This window comes from Artibeus jamaicensis, unplaced genomic scaffold, assembly GCF_021234435.1.
Source record: "Artibeus jamaicensis isolate MK-2021 breed Jamaican fruit bat unplaced genomic scaffold, CSHL_Jam_final contig_387, whole genome shotgun sequence".
Classification (NCBI taxonomy): Eukaryota; Metazoa; Chordata; class Mammalia; order Chiroptera; family Phyllostomidae; genus Artibeus; species Artibeus jamaicensis.
This window is the reverse complement of record NW_026521812.1, coordinates 32,865,609-32,883,513: the sequence shown is the minus strand read 5'-3', so window position 1 is coordinate 32,883,513 and position 17,905 is coordinate 32,865,609. Positions and strand designations below refer to the sequence as shown.

Sequence of the window (17,905 nt, the reverse complement as noted above, 5' to 3'; positions counted from 1 at the left end):
AATTGTCTTCTCAGCAAATCTCACTGTGATTAATTAGCTTCAACATATTTTCTTTTTATCCCTTCCACTCAAAGTTCAAAGTCCCAGAGAGAGTGAGTTGGAACGACCTGGCTCCCTGCTTAGCACTGATTAGAAAGGGGTAATAGCGGTCTCTGCCGTCCCAAAGATTGCACAGTAGAGAGGAAAGGCAGTGTTCTAATAGGAAATTGGGGTGCTATTATCAGAAGAGCGAGCAATTGCCAGGCAGTGAAACCCAGCAAATATCTGCTATAGAATCCTTTCAGCACAATATGCTTATGGAGTAAGCTTCTATTGAAAGACTGATTCCATGAAGAACTGAAAGATCCTGATCCTTATATTCAACAGAAATTTTTATTATTATTCATAATGAATTATGTTTTGAATATAGAAGAGATTGTGTGTGTGTGATTAGAAATGGTAACAATTCGCATAGAAATCAGAAGGGATCTATTACTCCAAGAGAGTTTCACCTCTGATGAGAGCTCTGATTCTTGACCCAATTCGCTTGACCAGGGAATAATAACGTAATTGCAAACACATCTCGTACTCTATGAGCCATGCACTATCAGAAGCATTTTACAAATACCAATTTATTGAAGTGGGAAAAAAGCCACAATGTATCTGTATGTGGTAAACATTTCATCTTTCTTTTCTACTATTTCTAATTTTAGTTTAACCACCAATTTGTCAACAGTTCATTTCTGGCCTTTGGGGTTGGTCTGAGTTGATCTGAAGAATCCTAAGTGGATCTAAAGTCCTGTTCAAACAGTCTATGACCTGTGCACAATTTTGCCAATGACAATAAAAAGCTTCACCTTATCAGGAATAGTTGATTGTGCACCCACACCACAAATAGAGAATATATGTGCCACAAAATTATTGTCAAATACTTTGACACAAGAACTCCTAAAAGCATAAGGGAAAATCTCTTCCAACCCCACACGCCTGCTAATGTGAGACATAGAATTACCATTTCCTACAGAAGCTGCCTGTTTTCCTCAGTTACATAATTCTCTCCCTAATACCCTGAAGTATATTTATGGTTTGAGAAGCACAAGCTAAACCTTTTATATCCCAAACTCTCTGCCATTCCATAACATTCAGTAGAACATTCTTAAAGTATTACTGAAGGTCGTCTCTTAATGGAAAACAGAATCATATGCAAACCAAGACTTATCAGGTATTACTCTTACCAAATATTTTGTTAGTTTTAATGCTAAAGTATTTAAATTGCATCTTCCCAAGTACTTGAAACTATTAAAAGTAATCGAGAATCGAGAAAGCGTACCAGACAATGCACTATGACAGTTTGCCTAACGCTGCACGTTTATCGCTGCCGGCGCTTTAAGAGCAGCCGCCCCGGACCAGCTGGGACCCAAGATGGCGGCGGAGGAATAGCGATGCGAACCTCCTCTCAGCACCAAAATGCAATTACAGCAAAATTACAGGAAAGTCGCCCTGAACAGCCAAGTGAAGATTAGCTGGACAGGATCCTTATAACCAAGGACTCACCAAAGAAGCCCATGGAGACTGGTAGGAAGTGTGGAGGCGTGAGAGGGCTGGCCGCGTTCCAACCAGTAGCAGCTCAAGTTCCAGAAAGATACTCAGCTGGGGGCGGGGAGGGGCTCCCCCAGAGCAGTGTGGGGTCCGAACCCCAGACTGGGCTCCCCAACCTGGAGCATCAGACCCGGGAAAGGCACCCAAATAAGGTCTGGCTGTGAAAAGCAGCAGGGTTTCTGTCTGCCTGGGCCGGAGGGCTAGAGATGAGGGTATCCTCTAAAGGGCTGATGCACAAAATTTTTCTCACAGCCACTTACCCCGGGCTCTGGAGGAGGGAGGACAAAGCGAACTAGAACCATTGAATGACCCTGGAGAGAGTGCTGAAGGGTAGCCACCATGTACCGAGTCATTCCCCATACTTTAAAAGCCAGCTTTCTTGTGCAGAACTCTCCCTTCCATTCAGCATCAGCCTCAAGGGAAGCCATAGCCCTGCCCACTAGATTCCCTCTCGCCTCATGGTGAAGCTGCGTATGCCCTGCTGAGGACAGCTGCAGGCTCTTTCCGTGAGTAAGCCCAACTGGGAGCCTGGAGGTGGTGGCAGATCTCTGGGTGCTCTGGGCCTGGAGCTGGTAAAAGCTGGCCTTGATGCACACCTTGGTCCTCTCCACATGCACCTAGGCCCAGCAGGGGGAGCTATAAGCTCTGGATCAGTGACAGCTCCAAACAGGTTATCCAGGGAGCATCTGACATAGGACTGCATCAGAGTCCCTCTGAAGAGGCCCAGACCCAATACCCAGTGACCCACTTCAGGAAAAAAAAAGATCTAATAAGCTTCACAAGCAACATATCCACAGGGAAATCTCAGCAGGCACCAAACACTGCTAAGGTGAATTCTGCTTTGTGTGAACAGCACCTGCGTGGCACTCTGCACTCTGTATTGGGAGTTGAGCCTCACAGTCAGCCAGACTGAAGGCTGATCTCATGCATGAACAGGCAAATAGCAATCAAGACTCAATTACAACAGGAGGCTCCACAAGGGATATTGCTAGAGCACCCCGTTCAGGTGATCAGGGAGCAACCCTACCAAAACTGGGAGTCATAGTATGTCTGCCTAATACATAGGAACAAACACAAACTGGCAGCCAAAATGGGAAGATAAACAAATAAGCCCTAAAATAAAAAATAAATGAAATCTCCAGAGAAGAGATAAACAAAATAAAGACAAAAATTAACATATATAGAATTCAAAGTAATGATTATAAGGATGCTCAACATCATAAAAAAAAGGACATAGTAACCATAAAGAGGGACCAGTCAAAAACAAAGAATGCAGTATCTGAAAAAAATAATACACTGGCAGGAAAAACAGTAGGTTAGATAAAGCAGAAGACTGAATCAGTGATTTCGAAAAGACAGTAGGAAAAAACACCCTGTTATAGCAATAAAAAGAAAAAAAGAATCCTTTAAAAAAAGGACAGTTTAAAGAGGCTTTGGGACAAAATGAAGCATAACAACATCCACATCGTAAGGGTACAAAAGGAGAAAACAAAGAGCAAGGGATCAAGAACATGTTTGAAGAAATAATGCCCAAAAGTTTCCCTAACCTGGTTAAGAAAAAGGACACACAAGTCCAGAAAGTGCAGAGTCCCAAACTAGATAGCCCCAAAGATGCCACAGCAAGACACATCATAATTTAAAAAGCAAATGTTAAAAACAAAGAAAATCTTAAAAGCCACAAGAGAAAAAATGGGTTAGTACCTACAAGGGAGTTCCCATAAGACTGTCAGCTGATTTCTCAACAGAAACATTTCAGGCCAGAAGGGACTGGCATGAAATATTCAAAGTCATGAAAAGGAAGGACCTACAACCAAGGCTACTTTACCCAGCAAGCCTATCATTTACTATTGAAGGAGAAATAAAGAGTTTTTCAAGCAAGAAAAAACCAGCATTATCCTAATTTTAAAACCAGATAAACACATTACAAAAAAAGAAAATTATAAGCCAATATCCCTGCTGAAGATAAATTCTAAAATCCTCAAGGAAATATTAGTAAACCTAGATCCACTAATTCATTAAAAAGATCATACACAATGATCAAGAATGATTTATTCTGGGCATGAAAGATTGGTGCAATATCTGCCAATCAATAAATGTAATGCATCACATAAACAAAATGAAGGATAAAAATCAGATGATCATATCAATAGATGTAGAAAAAGCATCTGATAAAATCCAGCACACATTTAAGATAAAAACTCTCAGCATTGTTGGAATAGAGGGTACATACCTTAAAGTAATAAAGGTCATATATGACAAACTCACTGCCAGCATTATACTCATCATCAAAAACTATACATGGTCCCCTTAAGACTGGGAACAAGACAGTACCACTCTTATTCAACATAGTACTTAAAGTTCTAGCCACAGCAATCAGACAAGAAGACATAAAAGGCATCCAAATTGGAAAAATAGAAGTAAAACTCTCATTATTTGCAGAGAACAAGATACTCTATATAGAGGACCCTAAAAATTCCACCAAAAACTACTAGAGCTGATAAATGAAATTAGTAAAGTAGCAGGATACAAAATAAATATCCATAAATTAATTGCATTGTTATATGCCAATAATGAACTATCAGAAAGAGCAACTAAGAAAACAACCCTATTTACAATTGCTTCAAAAATGATAAAATACCTACAAGTAAATTTAGCTAAGAATGTTAAACACCACCCAAGCTGGTGTGACTGAGTGGATTGAGTGCCAGCCTGGGAACCAAAGGGTCACTGGTCCGATTCCAAGTCATGGCTCAGGCCTGGGTTGCAGACCAGGTACCCAGTAGGGGGCATGTGAGAGGCAACCACAACCACATATTGATGTTTCTTTCTCTCTCTTTTTCCCTCCCTTCCCCTCTTTCTAAAGATAAATAAAAATAATTTTTTAAAAGAATGTAAAAGACCTATACTCAGAAAATTCTAAGACTCTGGAGAAATTGAACATGATACAAATAAGTGTAATCATACACCATGTTAATGGATAGGAAGAATTAACATTAAAATGTTCTTACTACTCAAGGATATCTACAGACTGAACCAATTCCTATCAAGATAACAATGGCATATTTCAAACAGCTAAAACAAATATTTTGAACATTTATATGAAACCAGAAAAGTCCCTGATAACAACATTGATCTTGAGAAGAATAGAGTTGGAAAAATCACACTACCTAATATTAAACTATACTACAAGTCCACAATAATCAAAACAACATGGTACTAGCATATAAACAGGCATATAGATCAATGGAACAAAATAGAGAGCCCAGAAATAAACTGATACCTTTATTGTCAATTAATATTTGACAGAGGAAGCAAGCACATACAGTGGACTAAAGATAGTCTTTCAATAATGGTGTTGGGAAAATTGGATGGATACATGCAAAAAAAACGAAACATAACCACCTTCTTACACCATACACAAGAATAAAGTCAAAATGGATTAAAGACTTAAATGTTAGACTCAAAACCATAAGCATGTTAGAAAAAATCATAGGCAGCAAAATCCCAGACATTTCTCAAAGCAGTGTGTTTTCTGATATATCTATGTAGGCAATGAAACAAAAGAAACAATAAACAAATAGAACTACATCAAACTAAAAAGGTTTTGCACAACAAAGGAAACTATCAACAGTGTGTTCTACCACAGAATGAGAGAACATATTCACCGATGATACATCTGTAAAGGGTTAATATCCATAATTTGTGAAGAACTTATAAACCTCAACACCCAAAACAATCCATTTTTTAAATGGGCAAAGAACCTGAATAAACACTTTTCCAAAGAGGAAATACAGAGGGCCAATAGACATATGATAAGATGCCCAATGTTACTAATCATCAGAGAAATTCAAATTAAAACCACAATGAGGTATCACCTTATGCCTGTCAGAATGACTGTCATCAATAATCCAATGAACAAGTGTTGGCAAGGATGTAGACAAAGGGGAACCCTTGTGCACTGTTGGTAAGAGTGCAGATTGGTGCAGCCACTGGAAAGGTGTATGAAGTTACTGCAGAAAAATAAAAATGGAATTGCCCTAGGATCCAGTGACTCCACTTCTGGGAATTTATCCAAAGAAACACAAAACACTAATTCAAAAGAATATATGTAGTCCTATTTTCATTGTGATATTTACAGCTGCCAAGATTTAGAAGAAGCCCAAGTGTCCATCAGTACATGAGTGGCTAAAACAACTATGGTAAATTTACACAATGGAATATTAATTTGGCTAAAAAAAGGAAAATTTTATACTCTGTGATAGCATGGATGGACCCAGAGAGCTTTATACTAAGAGAAAAAAGCCAGTTAGAGAAAAAAAACTGCCATATGATTCACTCATATGTAGAATCCAATGAACAAAATGAACTAATAAGCAAATAGAGACAGACTCATAGGTAGAGAACAGACTGATAGCTCTCACCATGGGTCAGGGACTTGGGGGCTGAGGCGGTGGAAAAAAAGAAAAAAAGAGTAAGACCTTAAGAAAATAAATAACAGCATGGTGATTGCAGTGGCAAGGGGAGTGGATGGAGGTGGAAGAGGGTATAGGGAGGATAAATGGTGATGGGGAAAAAAGACATATTGGGCATCCACCTGAATTTTAGTTGCGAGGAATAGGTGAAAAGGTTTCTGTCAAGCGATGTCAATTTAGCTACAAGAGGCAAACTTTTCTGACAGTTTTTGAACAAAGCAGGGCTTACTGAGTAACTGCTGCTACTGTTTAGTAATTGACCTGACAATAGTGAAAATTTGAGGAGAGAAGGTGTGCAGAGTGGTAACCAAAACCAAACAAACAAACAAAAACATCTCAACTAATACAGAATGTCCAGGCACACAGTAGACAGAATATTATTTCTGCCTGGTCACCAATTCTTTCTCATTTGGCTAAAAAAGGGTCATGGATTTTGTGAGTCCAAGATTCTGGACATTTCCTGGCATAGTTAGTATACACATTTTGTTTTCCTTTGTTATTGACTTCACAATTCTGAAGCTAATTCACACAATAAGTCTTAGTCTTTGATTCCAATAATTCTCATCTAGCATTGTGTCTGAGGTAAAATGTCCAGAATCTTGGACTCACAAAATCAAGCTTTACTACATAGAAAATATTATAGGTTTTAAGAAAAACTATATAACAAAAATAGGATTTTTAAAAGAAAGAATGATCTCTCCCTTTTTTAATGTTTTTCCTAATGTTTTATACTAGTTTAATCAAGATTTCAAAATATTTTAATGCATCTGAAATTGAAAAACCATATTATTCTGTGAGAATGCAACAGAAACACTTTGGGTTCTACTGCCCACCACTGAAAAACTATGACTTCCAATGCCAGAGTCTTATTAAAAGGAAGGAACTATTTGTTCAAAAGTTATACAGGTTTAGAATAATGGTAGAATTCTGCCATTAAATTCTAATTCATTTAGAAGCAAACAAACAAAAAAAACCACCCTTAAACACACAGTCTTGCGTCCCCTTGACAAAGCAGGCCAGTCAGGGGACCATTTCTCAGGAAGTCTGTAGATTAGCTGGGCAGATTACCATTTGTATTCTGGCTTCTTCTAGTCATCCATGCTCAGCTAGGATCCTGCTCTTAATCCAAAACCATATGGCTCCTTCTTACGGTGGACCAGTGGGGGTCCTTCTGCATCCTTTTGAACCATGTGGCCAAGACGGCCTTCTCCCTCACAAGCCATATGGTAGAGAGCAACAGCTGTCCCGCACTTGGGTTCAAACCCCAGCATGGATCTACCTCTGTAACTCCATTTCCAACTCCTCCCACACTGGGTTACCTCTGCCCTTCCCCATATCTCCTGCCCTTCTTGGCTGCCATTGTTATTCTGGGCAGGCGTGGAACCGTGATATAGGAAGGAGTTTTGTAGGAGGTGCCTCCAAGGCTCTCTAGCGGGCACAGTAAATCCCGTAGAAATTAGTCACACCCATGTCCCTGGCTTTAAATGCCACAGGCACAGCTACTTAACATTACTAAAATACTCGTAAATTTCTTTAGATATGCAGAGTAACTCTCAATGATCCTGATCCACTTGTTTTCCTTCCTCCCAAGCCAGATTAGTGGGGGATCTTCCCCATTTTGGGAGACCTTTAGCTTAGCATCCCATTAGAAGAAGAATAATGTGTTTCAACTAGTTCATAAGAATTTGATTGAGACAGTTATGCAAATATATTATATCTTTTTCTTTTGTGCTTATAATCATAAGGAGGCATGAATGACAAAGAAAAAACCTTGATGATGCTTCCATTAAAAAAAATTTAGCCTTGACAGGTGTGGCTCAGTGAATTGAGCGCCTACTTGCAAACCAAAAGGTTGCTGGTTAGATTCCCAGTCAGGGCACATGCCTGGGTTGCAGGCCAGGTCCCTAGGAGGAGGTGTGCAAGAGGCAACCACATATTGATGCTTCTCTCTCTCTCTCTTTCTCTTTCCCTTTCCCTCTAAAAATAAATAAACAAAATATTTTTTATATTTTAAAATGACTTATTGTTATAGCTGCAATCTGCTAAACTTCATAAGGTGAATGTTGTTCTCCATAAAATTTAATTATTGTTTGAGAATCCACTTACTGTTATTGTATACTAATATTATTTTAATGCTAGGAAAAACTATTTTTAGTGCCTCAATACCACGTAAGTGAGAATGTTGTTCTAATGTCAATAGGCTATTTGATTATCACATCCTAATAGATAATAGGAAGAACTTAATAAATGTAAACAAAAAATTTTAAATTGAACAATGAGCAGTTTTAATTAAAGCATTCTTTGCATTAGTACACGTACCCCCCCCAAAAACAAAGTCAAACAAAAACATCAAATCAAGAGTTACCTTTTTTTTACAAGATGACTATTCTGTTGCATTTTTAACAGTGACTATAACCTTATACCAAAAATAAACACATAACATTTTCCTTTTAGAGGCTGGATTTTTTATTAAATTTCATCTGAACTGCAGGGTTATATTGCAACCACAATCTCAAAAAGTACCCTTGCAAACAAGTGGTTATATCAACTGGAAAATGTTCATGGGTTGGTGTGATTTCAAACCACTAAAATTTGTAGCCATAGCTTTGGTGATGATGATTTTTGTTATGCAGTTTTCTACAACAAATTAAAATATAAAATGTAAGGATATCTCATTGAAAAAATCTAACTTGGCTTGAAGATTGCTGGTATATATATATAAAGGGTCCAGCAGAAGTAAGGCCTACTTGAGTGTCATTAGTAGAGTAATAATATGGGTGTAATAATGTATAGTTTTAATTTGAACATTTCACTTAAAATATTATATAGTGTGCTTGAGTGTGATATTGTTATATTACAGAATTACATACTTAAGATTGTGTAATAAAGAACTATATAACAAATTCTGACTCATTTCTAGCACTTAGGAGGAAACTAATTTTTAAAGTAGTTTTCTTGGCCAGAATGAAAGCTGTATTTTTCTCATGGTTTGATAACACTTAAATGGAGAAAATTTAGTTGATTTTGTGATTAAGTGCATTTTAGGATTTACTACCTGTTTATCTCAAATTATATTTATGATTAATTCTTCATCCCTACCCCTACCTACCCCTCTATCTTTTTCTGTTTCATAGAAAAAATTATGACATCAGCATCCAAAGGAATTCTCCGCCCATTTTTAATTGTTTGCATTGCCCTGGGCTGCTTTATGGCATGTCTTTTCATTTACATCAAGCCCACCAACAGCTGGATCATCAATCCAATGGAGTCAACCAGCTCAGTGCTGAAAATGAAAAATTTCTTCTCTACCAAAACTGATTATTTTAATGAAACTACTATTCTGATTTGGGTGTGGCCATTTGGGCAGACCTTTGACCTTACCTCCTGCCAACCAATGTTCAACATCCACGGATGCCATCTCACAACAGACCGCTCTCTGTACAACAAATCTCACGCAGTTCTGATCCACCACCGAGACATCAGTTGGGATCTGACTAATTTACCTCAACAGGGTCGGCCACCCTTCCAGAAATGGATTTGGATGAATTTGGAATCACCCACACACACACCCCAAAAGAGTGGCATTGAGCACCTATTCAATCTCACTCTGACTTATCGCCGCGATTCAGATATCCAAGTGCCTTATGGCTTCTTGACGGTGAGCACAAACCCCTTTGTGTTTGAAGTGCCAAGCAAAGAGAAGTTAGTGTGCTGGGTTGTAAGTAACTGGAACCCTGAGCATGCCAGGGTCAAGTATTACAATGAGCTAAGCAAAAGCATTGAAATCCATACTTATGGGCAAGCATTTGGAGAGTATGTGAATGATAAAAATTTGATTCCTACCATATCTACCTGTAAATTTTACTTGTCCTTTGAAAACTCAATCCACAAAGATTACATAACAGAAAAGCTCTACAATGCTCTCCTGGCTGGCTCTGTACCTGTTGTTCTGGGGCCACCCAGGGAAAACTACGAAAATTATATTCCTGCAGATTCATTCATTCATGTGGAAGATTTTAACTCTCCCAGTGAGCTAGCAAAGTATCTGAAGGAAGTTGACAAAAACAGTAAGTTATACCTTAGTTACTTTAACTGGAGGAAAGATTTCACAGTAAATCTTCCACGATTTTGGGAATCACACGCATGCTTGGCGTGTGATCATGTGAAAAGGCATCAAGAATATAAGTCTGTTGGTAATTTAGAAAAATGGTTTTGGAATTAGAGTTTTCCAACATTTGCACACCTGGCAAATTATTTTGATGAAATATCATTCAAGTTCTGAGAATGAAAAGAGAGGCAACATCCTGCTTTTCTGTCACAATTTATTTTGATCACTCTCTTGGGTAACATATATCTTGATGAAGATTTTAAAGAGATCAGCATTAGCAATCACTCCATTTGCTCTTAAATTGTCCTGTATATACCTAATTATTTGCACTAAAAATAATTTATTCTTTGTTATCATTTTTGAACATTGTACACATTGTTATAGTTGTCCTTAATGTAAGTTTGTGATACAGTTATTGTTTGTACATTGATCATCTGTTTCATCCGTTTGGGAAATGAAGATATACATCCTAAAATGTGAAATATTTTCACTAAATATTGTCATGTCTGATTCCAAGTTTGCATAATGTGACAAATGAAAAGTATTCATAATTGAATTCTAACCTCTTTGACTTCAAAGTTGAGCAAAGTGTATAACTGTCTCTATTTGACGTATTTTTACCTGTTTACCAGGTTTGTGAAGGCAGAACTAGTCATGTAAATAAGAAAGACAGTGGAGCAGAACTGTTCTATTCGGGAAGCAATTAGATTTCCCACTTATTTTCATTAAGCTGACTTGCAAGTGTAGCCATTTATTCTCATGATCTTAAGTTAAATTACTAAAGTATTTTAAATATCTAATTTGTTGGAATTTTAATACCTAGGATATAATCCTAATAACACTTAAGAAAATCAAAACCACTTCTCTTTTTGATCCTGGTAACACTTATTATTATAATAAAAATAATTTCTCATATAACAAAATGATATGTATACATTAAATTACATTTATAAATGGAACATAGATGTACAATTTTTATCACATATCAATTTAAAATATTTTCTCTAGCCCTGATTGTTAAAAGTTTATTTTGCCATATAGACAAATAGATAGACATAGCATTTTTAAAAGTTTGTCCTTTTATTTAAAAGAACCTAAATAAAGTTATCATCAAGAAGTTAAATATGAGATGTAAAACATAATAAAATGAGGACTTATAAGCTCTCAATGCATATGTGTTGAATGAATAAATGAATGACATTGAAATCATGGGGAAAATTTTTTTGTTTCAATGAAGTGACAGTTCTAGTCTATAGGTAGTCACTGGAGATGGTGTTTTATATTCCACTTTAGTAATTATTCATATTGTAACACATTTGCCTGCGGCCCTCAGGGCTTTACAGAACCAAAATGTTTGTCGTTATATTGGTTTTTTTTTTTGAGAATTCACCCATGAACTTAGTTACTGAACTGCATTTCTCCTCCCTAAGGTTAAGAACTGGATATAAGCAAAGAACAGCAGTGAGAAATGATGGGATGCTGATGATTCTTCAAGAAAAGGGTTTCCTAAAAGAACCTGTAATGACTTTACTCCATTCAGGGCAAAATCTCTCAAAATAATTAGAATGTTCTGATAAGATTTATTCAGGCCTATTTGTGACTTATTCTAATAGCCCTAGTACATGTCAACATCAGTAGAACTCAAATCCACAATCTTCTACATCAAATGAAAGAGAGACAGACTTCAAATCAGTAAGAAGAAAGTACCGACGGTTTCTAACAGGGCTGCCGTGTGAGGGAATGAGCTGTCTAGAGCAACAGAAGATGTTGAGCAGAGGAGGATTTTCATACTGGGTGGAGGATGGTTTTGATATTCAAAATAATTTCTTTACATGATTGAATAGGCATGCTGTGTCAGGCTGTGCCTTAAGCAGAGACAGATGAACAAGGACATACCACTGCCTTGAAGTAGCTTACAATTAAGTAAGAGATACAGAAAAGCTTCCTTCAAATCTGTGTTTATGCATATCATACTCTCAATGGAGTTTATATGAATCACTGCTGACTTAATGAAAATAAGAAACCAAATTTCCCCAACTGTTTCCGAGCTGTAAACTTTGTTTACTCATTTAACCCAATGTAGCTTCCCTCCATATTATCTTTTCTAACCACACTGACTCAAGAAATAGTATGTCTCTGTGGATACCCTCTTAAATAAGGTCTCTTCCCACACTTATTTTGTCATGTTAAAACAGTCGCATTCATTCATTTACATTTGCTTTATCTTTTAGACCTGTTAAAAGTGTAGAAACAGAAAGAGAATTGACAAGTTTAAAAAGTACCTGTTTTCTACAAAAACAGAAAAGCCCCAACAACCCACCTTTGCTGTGGTAGATGCTCATGAGTTTAATGACCTGAGAAACGAGCACATTGCCTCTATTGTTAACTACAAATTTGGACTCATTCTTAGACTGTGATTATAATCACATGCTGATCATATGACCAAAGTCATGGCAATAACACCAGGTGATTAATAAATGGCACGTCTGTATATTGAAGACTCATTACCAAGTCCAAGGATAAGTTTTCTAAATTTGAGGTGCCAAAATAAATCAGTCAACTGGACCCTTCAGTTCTGGATCCAATAATCTGTAAATTTTAGGGCTGGAAGGGATTATATCAATGTTTACAAACTAATCTCTTTATTCTACTTACGAGTTAACTAGATCCAGAGATAATTACTCAAGACATGTGGTCACGCACACAAAAATACCTGCACACCCCATGGTTAGCGACGTAGCCAAGATTAGAATGTAAAGGCCTGTATTTCTTAACCCTTATGTTCTTTTTCATAGTATTTTCACTTTACCATAGTATGTCTCAATTCCTTAAAACGTGAATGCCTAGTTGGTTATTAGGGCCTTCTGAGTGATGCATGCTACATGGGAGCACGTTGACTTTTGAAAAAAGTATAGTTAGTAAAACACTGAATTCGCTAGCATTGTTTCTGGTTTAAATATTTTAGGAGTTGAGCTTTAGCAGAAGGAAATGGGCTTTCACTACACTTTAAGTAAAATAAAACCCTTAAATGGTGTGTGGTTCTCTGCCACTCTTTTAATAAATCCTGTAGATTGCAAAATTCTGTTTAATGATTTCTCACAACAAATGATGTTGATTTCACAAAACTGGCTTGCTGCTGATGGTTATAAAAACAATTATGCCAGGGATAAATTGTGGATACAAAAAGGGAATGGACCATTTAAAAAGTTTTATTTTAAAATATCAAAAATCTATTACCTTCAATGTTTTAATTATTTCAATATTAATTATTGTAGGCCCTACTACTAAGAACATATAAGTGTTAATTATTATAGGCCTTCTTAATAAGAATATATACTGAGTTCTCTATATCTTGCAGTATTAAGCCCTAAAAAAAGACATGACAATCACATTTTATGACAGCCATACTTTGAAAATATAAAGTAGAAACTGGTAAAAACTAATATTGGATTGAAATTTTTATATTTACTGCATAAATCCTGATAATCCTAGAATGTCCAGAAATGTTTTCTGTTATGTGGGCTTAGACAGCTCAGAGCATTGAGGTGTAAAGTGACAGAATATTTAGGAATTATTTGCTGAGCCTTTAAAGTCTTGCCTTCACTTGGGGGTTAAAAATGAAAAAAATAAGAATATTGAAACCTTTTGCTTGCCTCTTTTCAAACTAGAGTCCATGTGTCTTGAGGTAATCACTTAGAAAATGTCTTTGTATGAATTAATATTACCAAACAAGGTTTTTAGATCCTTATATTATGACTCTGTACTTAAATATGTCCTTGAATTCCCTTGAAAACTGATCTCACTTAGGGGAATTTCTTAACAAATTAATTAAATCAAGCTGTTAAATATAACAAACTTCAGGACTTAAAAGATAAGCTCAGTGTTTAACATAGAGGAGGATCTCAACAAATATTGTTGAATGAATTTTAAAAATTGCATTCATGCACAATATTTTTTAAAATGTGGTAACAGTTCCACTTACTGTACCAGTTAGAGATGATATTTTACATTTTTTTCATTGATAGTTTGTGGCCTGGATGCAAAGGAAGACATTTTATGTCCTTCCAGTCTTACTGCATTCTAAGTCCCCCAAAGAAGTAACATTTCAAAAAAGACTATAAAGGACTTGATACATGTAAACACTTTATTCAAATGTTAACATACCAACTGTTCTAGTAGAAAAGACAGTATTTAAGGTGAACATAAAATGCAGGCACTGTGAAGGGCATATATTTATTAGCCAACTATGCATGGAGAGAAAAATAGCTTCTTTTCTCCCTAAATGCACTCTTTTGTATTGCAAACATCAGTCAATGATGATGATTTTTTCTTGATGTGTGTTATCTAGAGATTTTGTAGCATTTTGCAGATAGGTAAGCTCTACTTCTACCCAAGTACTCTCCCTCTCAGTAATTCATATTGAATGCATCCATATTCATAAGCATTAGGTAGAGCAGTTAATAAAACATAAATGATAGCCTGATATCCCAATTTATGAATAATAAGAGATGGGGTTATGGTTCAACAAAATGTAATTTTGCAAAAGACACAGAACCTCTCCAGACTTTGTTGTTTTTAAGTTTCCTTTCAGCGCTACCTCTCTCATCTAAAATCTAAACTAATACATGCACGTATTTGCAAGTGAAATTCCAATGACCATCTCAATTTTTAGAGGTAATACTCCAAGCAGATTTTCCTCTTATTTCTCTGAATAGACATTTAAAGTGTAAAAGTGATTACTTAAACCTAGATGTGGAAAGAACCACCTGGTTCCTTGGCCACCTGTTCCAATCTGGGCCCTGCTCCTGCCATTGGAATCTCATCAAACAAGTCCAACAAACCTGGTTTTAATGCATTTCCTAAATTTTTCTGTTCCGTGGTACAGTTTGTGAATCACTGGCAGCCTGCAGTTCTCAAACACACAGCTGTTTTTAAACTTCCCTTATCAGCTGCACAAGAATTGTTTGAAAGAATGGTAATAATACAAAGCTTCTCATTCTCTGGGTCTGAGATCGGAGCTGGAATTTGTATTTTAAAAACCTCCCCAAATAGTTCTAATCTGCTGTCAGGGTTGAGGTCTGCATCTCAGCCACTGGTTAAATGGAAAGTATCCTATTGCTCAATTGATATAAGCCATGGCCTGTCTTTAGCTTGTGTAGAATCTTTCTGAATATGTCACTAAAGTATTTCTCTACTTCAAAAGCCTAGATGTTCTCTACGCCTAGTAATTTTGTGCTCTAGCAGGTACTGACTAATTTCTTGATGTGGCTCAGGTTATTTATAGTCTCTATGGCTTCTAAATTTAAATGGTGTATATATAGCAGTACAGCTCAAGCTTGGATGCACATCTGAAATCACCTGGATATGATTTAAAACTGTCAATGCCATACCCCACCTCCAGAGATCTGATCCAACCAGCCTGAGATAGGACCCAGAGCAGGACAGTTGTAAAGGTTCCACAGATCATACTAATGTGAGGCCACCCCTAGCAATCACCAGTCTGCACAAAAGACTTGAGCAATGCTTGGCATGGAAAAATTATTAGGAATAGAAATGGTTATATACTTTGAAAGAATATCTCTCACTGTCTTTTTAGGCTCTGACTTCATGTTTGTATTTTATAACATGAAAGACAGGACTATTCAATTACTAGGATCCTTTACAACCATAAACCTTTATCCTTCTGTGATCTGCTTATCCCTCTGTGTGTTTACGAGACCTCTTTCCCACGTCCCAAACTCCTTTTCTGATGGGTTGAGAAGTAATCTGGGATATAACAAGAAGATACAGCCCCTGGATCTGATGACCACAGTATTATAATTAAACCCTAGCTCTGCCACTCACTCACTGCTCTAAGCTGCTTGACTTCTCTCAGCCTCATATTTTGCATCTGTAGAGGTAGTAGCTTCCTGACTTTTTTTTTTGGTAAGGACAAATGAAATGATATTTAAGTGATTATATAATGTGTTTAATTCATATCATTTATTGTAATAAAAATCACTGTCAGGAGTCCAAATTTATTTCTAAAATTTTAGTTCTAAAACTCTAAAAATGTTAAGCAGATAGTTTATAATAATTATTCCCAATTTAAATAACCCAAAGGAATAATCTTTAGGAGAAGGGAAATAAGTAAATATCATGTGGAAGCATGTACTTTTGTCTTTTTAAATTACTAACCAATGGAAAGGGCATTGGGAGATGGCAGTGAGTAGTGGTGCATCAGCATTACTAAACATATACACCTTTTATTAAAATAATAGGAATCCAAACAGGCCCAATTTTTCCTCACTGTTATCAGCAACCAGTAAATTAACAGTCAGTGTAGTGTATTGTCAGTTGTGTAGCTCAAATCACAGAATGCAATAGCAGGAAGATGCTCAGAGATAATTTTCTGGTAAGGAAATTGATCTAGGAATATTTAACAACTTGACTTAATTCATCATTTCAACTGGTCTACTAGCTCAGCCCCAAAGCCACTTAACGATATAAATTACAAAACGGAATCGAATCTTCATCTACTAATACTTTCCTAAATTTTTAAAAAAGTGCTAAAAGTTACTTTTAAAATAATAGTGTATAAATTCAATAAACAGGAATACATTTGTTTAGTGGCTCAGCAATAAAAAAACTTTTAGCCAGACTGTGATTAAGTCTACCATAATTGTTAATTGCATAATAAATAGAATTTTGACATGAATAACCTCAACTGTTATGTCTACAAGTTCTAAATTGTACTGTGATAAAACTTAAAAAGCAAACTTAAATTTTTAAAAAATTTATGTGTGGAAAAAATAATACTCAACATAGCAATTTTTTGTTAGTTCCTACTTGTCTTGGTTTAAGGAAATTAGGGATGTTTATTCCAGATACCACATTAGAAAACTTCACACATTGAGGGTTTTTTAGTTCTCTGGCAAGCAAATTGTTAAATTAGATATATATATATATATATATATATATATATATATGTGTGTGTGTGTGTGTCTGTATGTAAAATATGTTAAATTAAAGCTTCCTGGAAAGCAAATATAAGATTTATCTGAAAAATTTTAAGAGTGACTTTTGCAAAGAGGTACGTTGACTACAGTGACTCTTTATACACACGGCTGCATCCCATTTTGAATAGTAAAGGTGTAGGAGATAAAAGAGCAGGCTTGAAAGAAATGGTATACACTCTAAATTAGCAACTCAGTACTACTCATTATGCAAGAACTATATGCCAGCAATCAAAGTGCATAGCCAGATCTTAGTTTGGCCTCATTATCCGCCTTCAATCCCTTAGGTGAGACAATCTTGAAGATGCCATCCTCATCTAAGGTGAGATTGCCAAAAAAAAAGCTCACTATCATGTGGGGCAGAATATGTTTCTCCAGAGACTGTAATTAGAGCAGGCCTTTCACATACTGATTTTCTTCTTTAAGAGCCCTTGAACAAACTGAGCATGTCTGGTTGTATGTAAAACTGGGACCAGTTCACACTTTTAGAACACAGGTGACCTCTCTGAAGTATTTTATATATTTCTTTACAATAATAAATCAAAGGACAAAGACTGCCATACTTGAAACCAGGAGTTTATTTACAAAGAGAAGATTTCAGTTTACCAATGTTTTACATTCAAATCGGTAAGAGCTCTCACCCTTATAGATTGGCAGGCTCTGTGGCATTGGAGATGGAGACAGAAAAAAAGCGTTGAAAAATAGTAGTACCTTTTTTACTCTTAACTAGAAACTTTAATCTTGATAGCTAT

At 36.3% G+C, this 17,905-nt stretch overlaps 1 protein-coding gene across 1 annotated transcript in view; it reads left to right on the top strand.

Moving 5' to 3' along the window:
* Nucleotides 1–10,441, top strand: part of FUT9 (fucosyltransferase 9) — a 72,430-nt gene extending 61,989 nt beyond the window's left edge. The window contains exon 2 of the mRNA XM_037144557.2: nucleotides 9,185–10,441. Within this exon, the coding sequence (XP_037000452.2) occupies nucleotides 9,193–10,272 (1,080 nt within the window). The 5' untranslated portion in view covers nucleotides 9,185–9,192 and the 3' untranslated portion in view covers nucleotides 10,273–10,441. The remainder of the gene's footprint in view (nucleotides 1–9,184) is intronic.
* The last annotated feature ends 7,464 nt before the right edge of the window (nucleotides 10,442–17,905 follow it).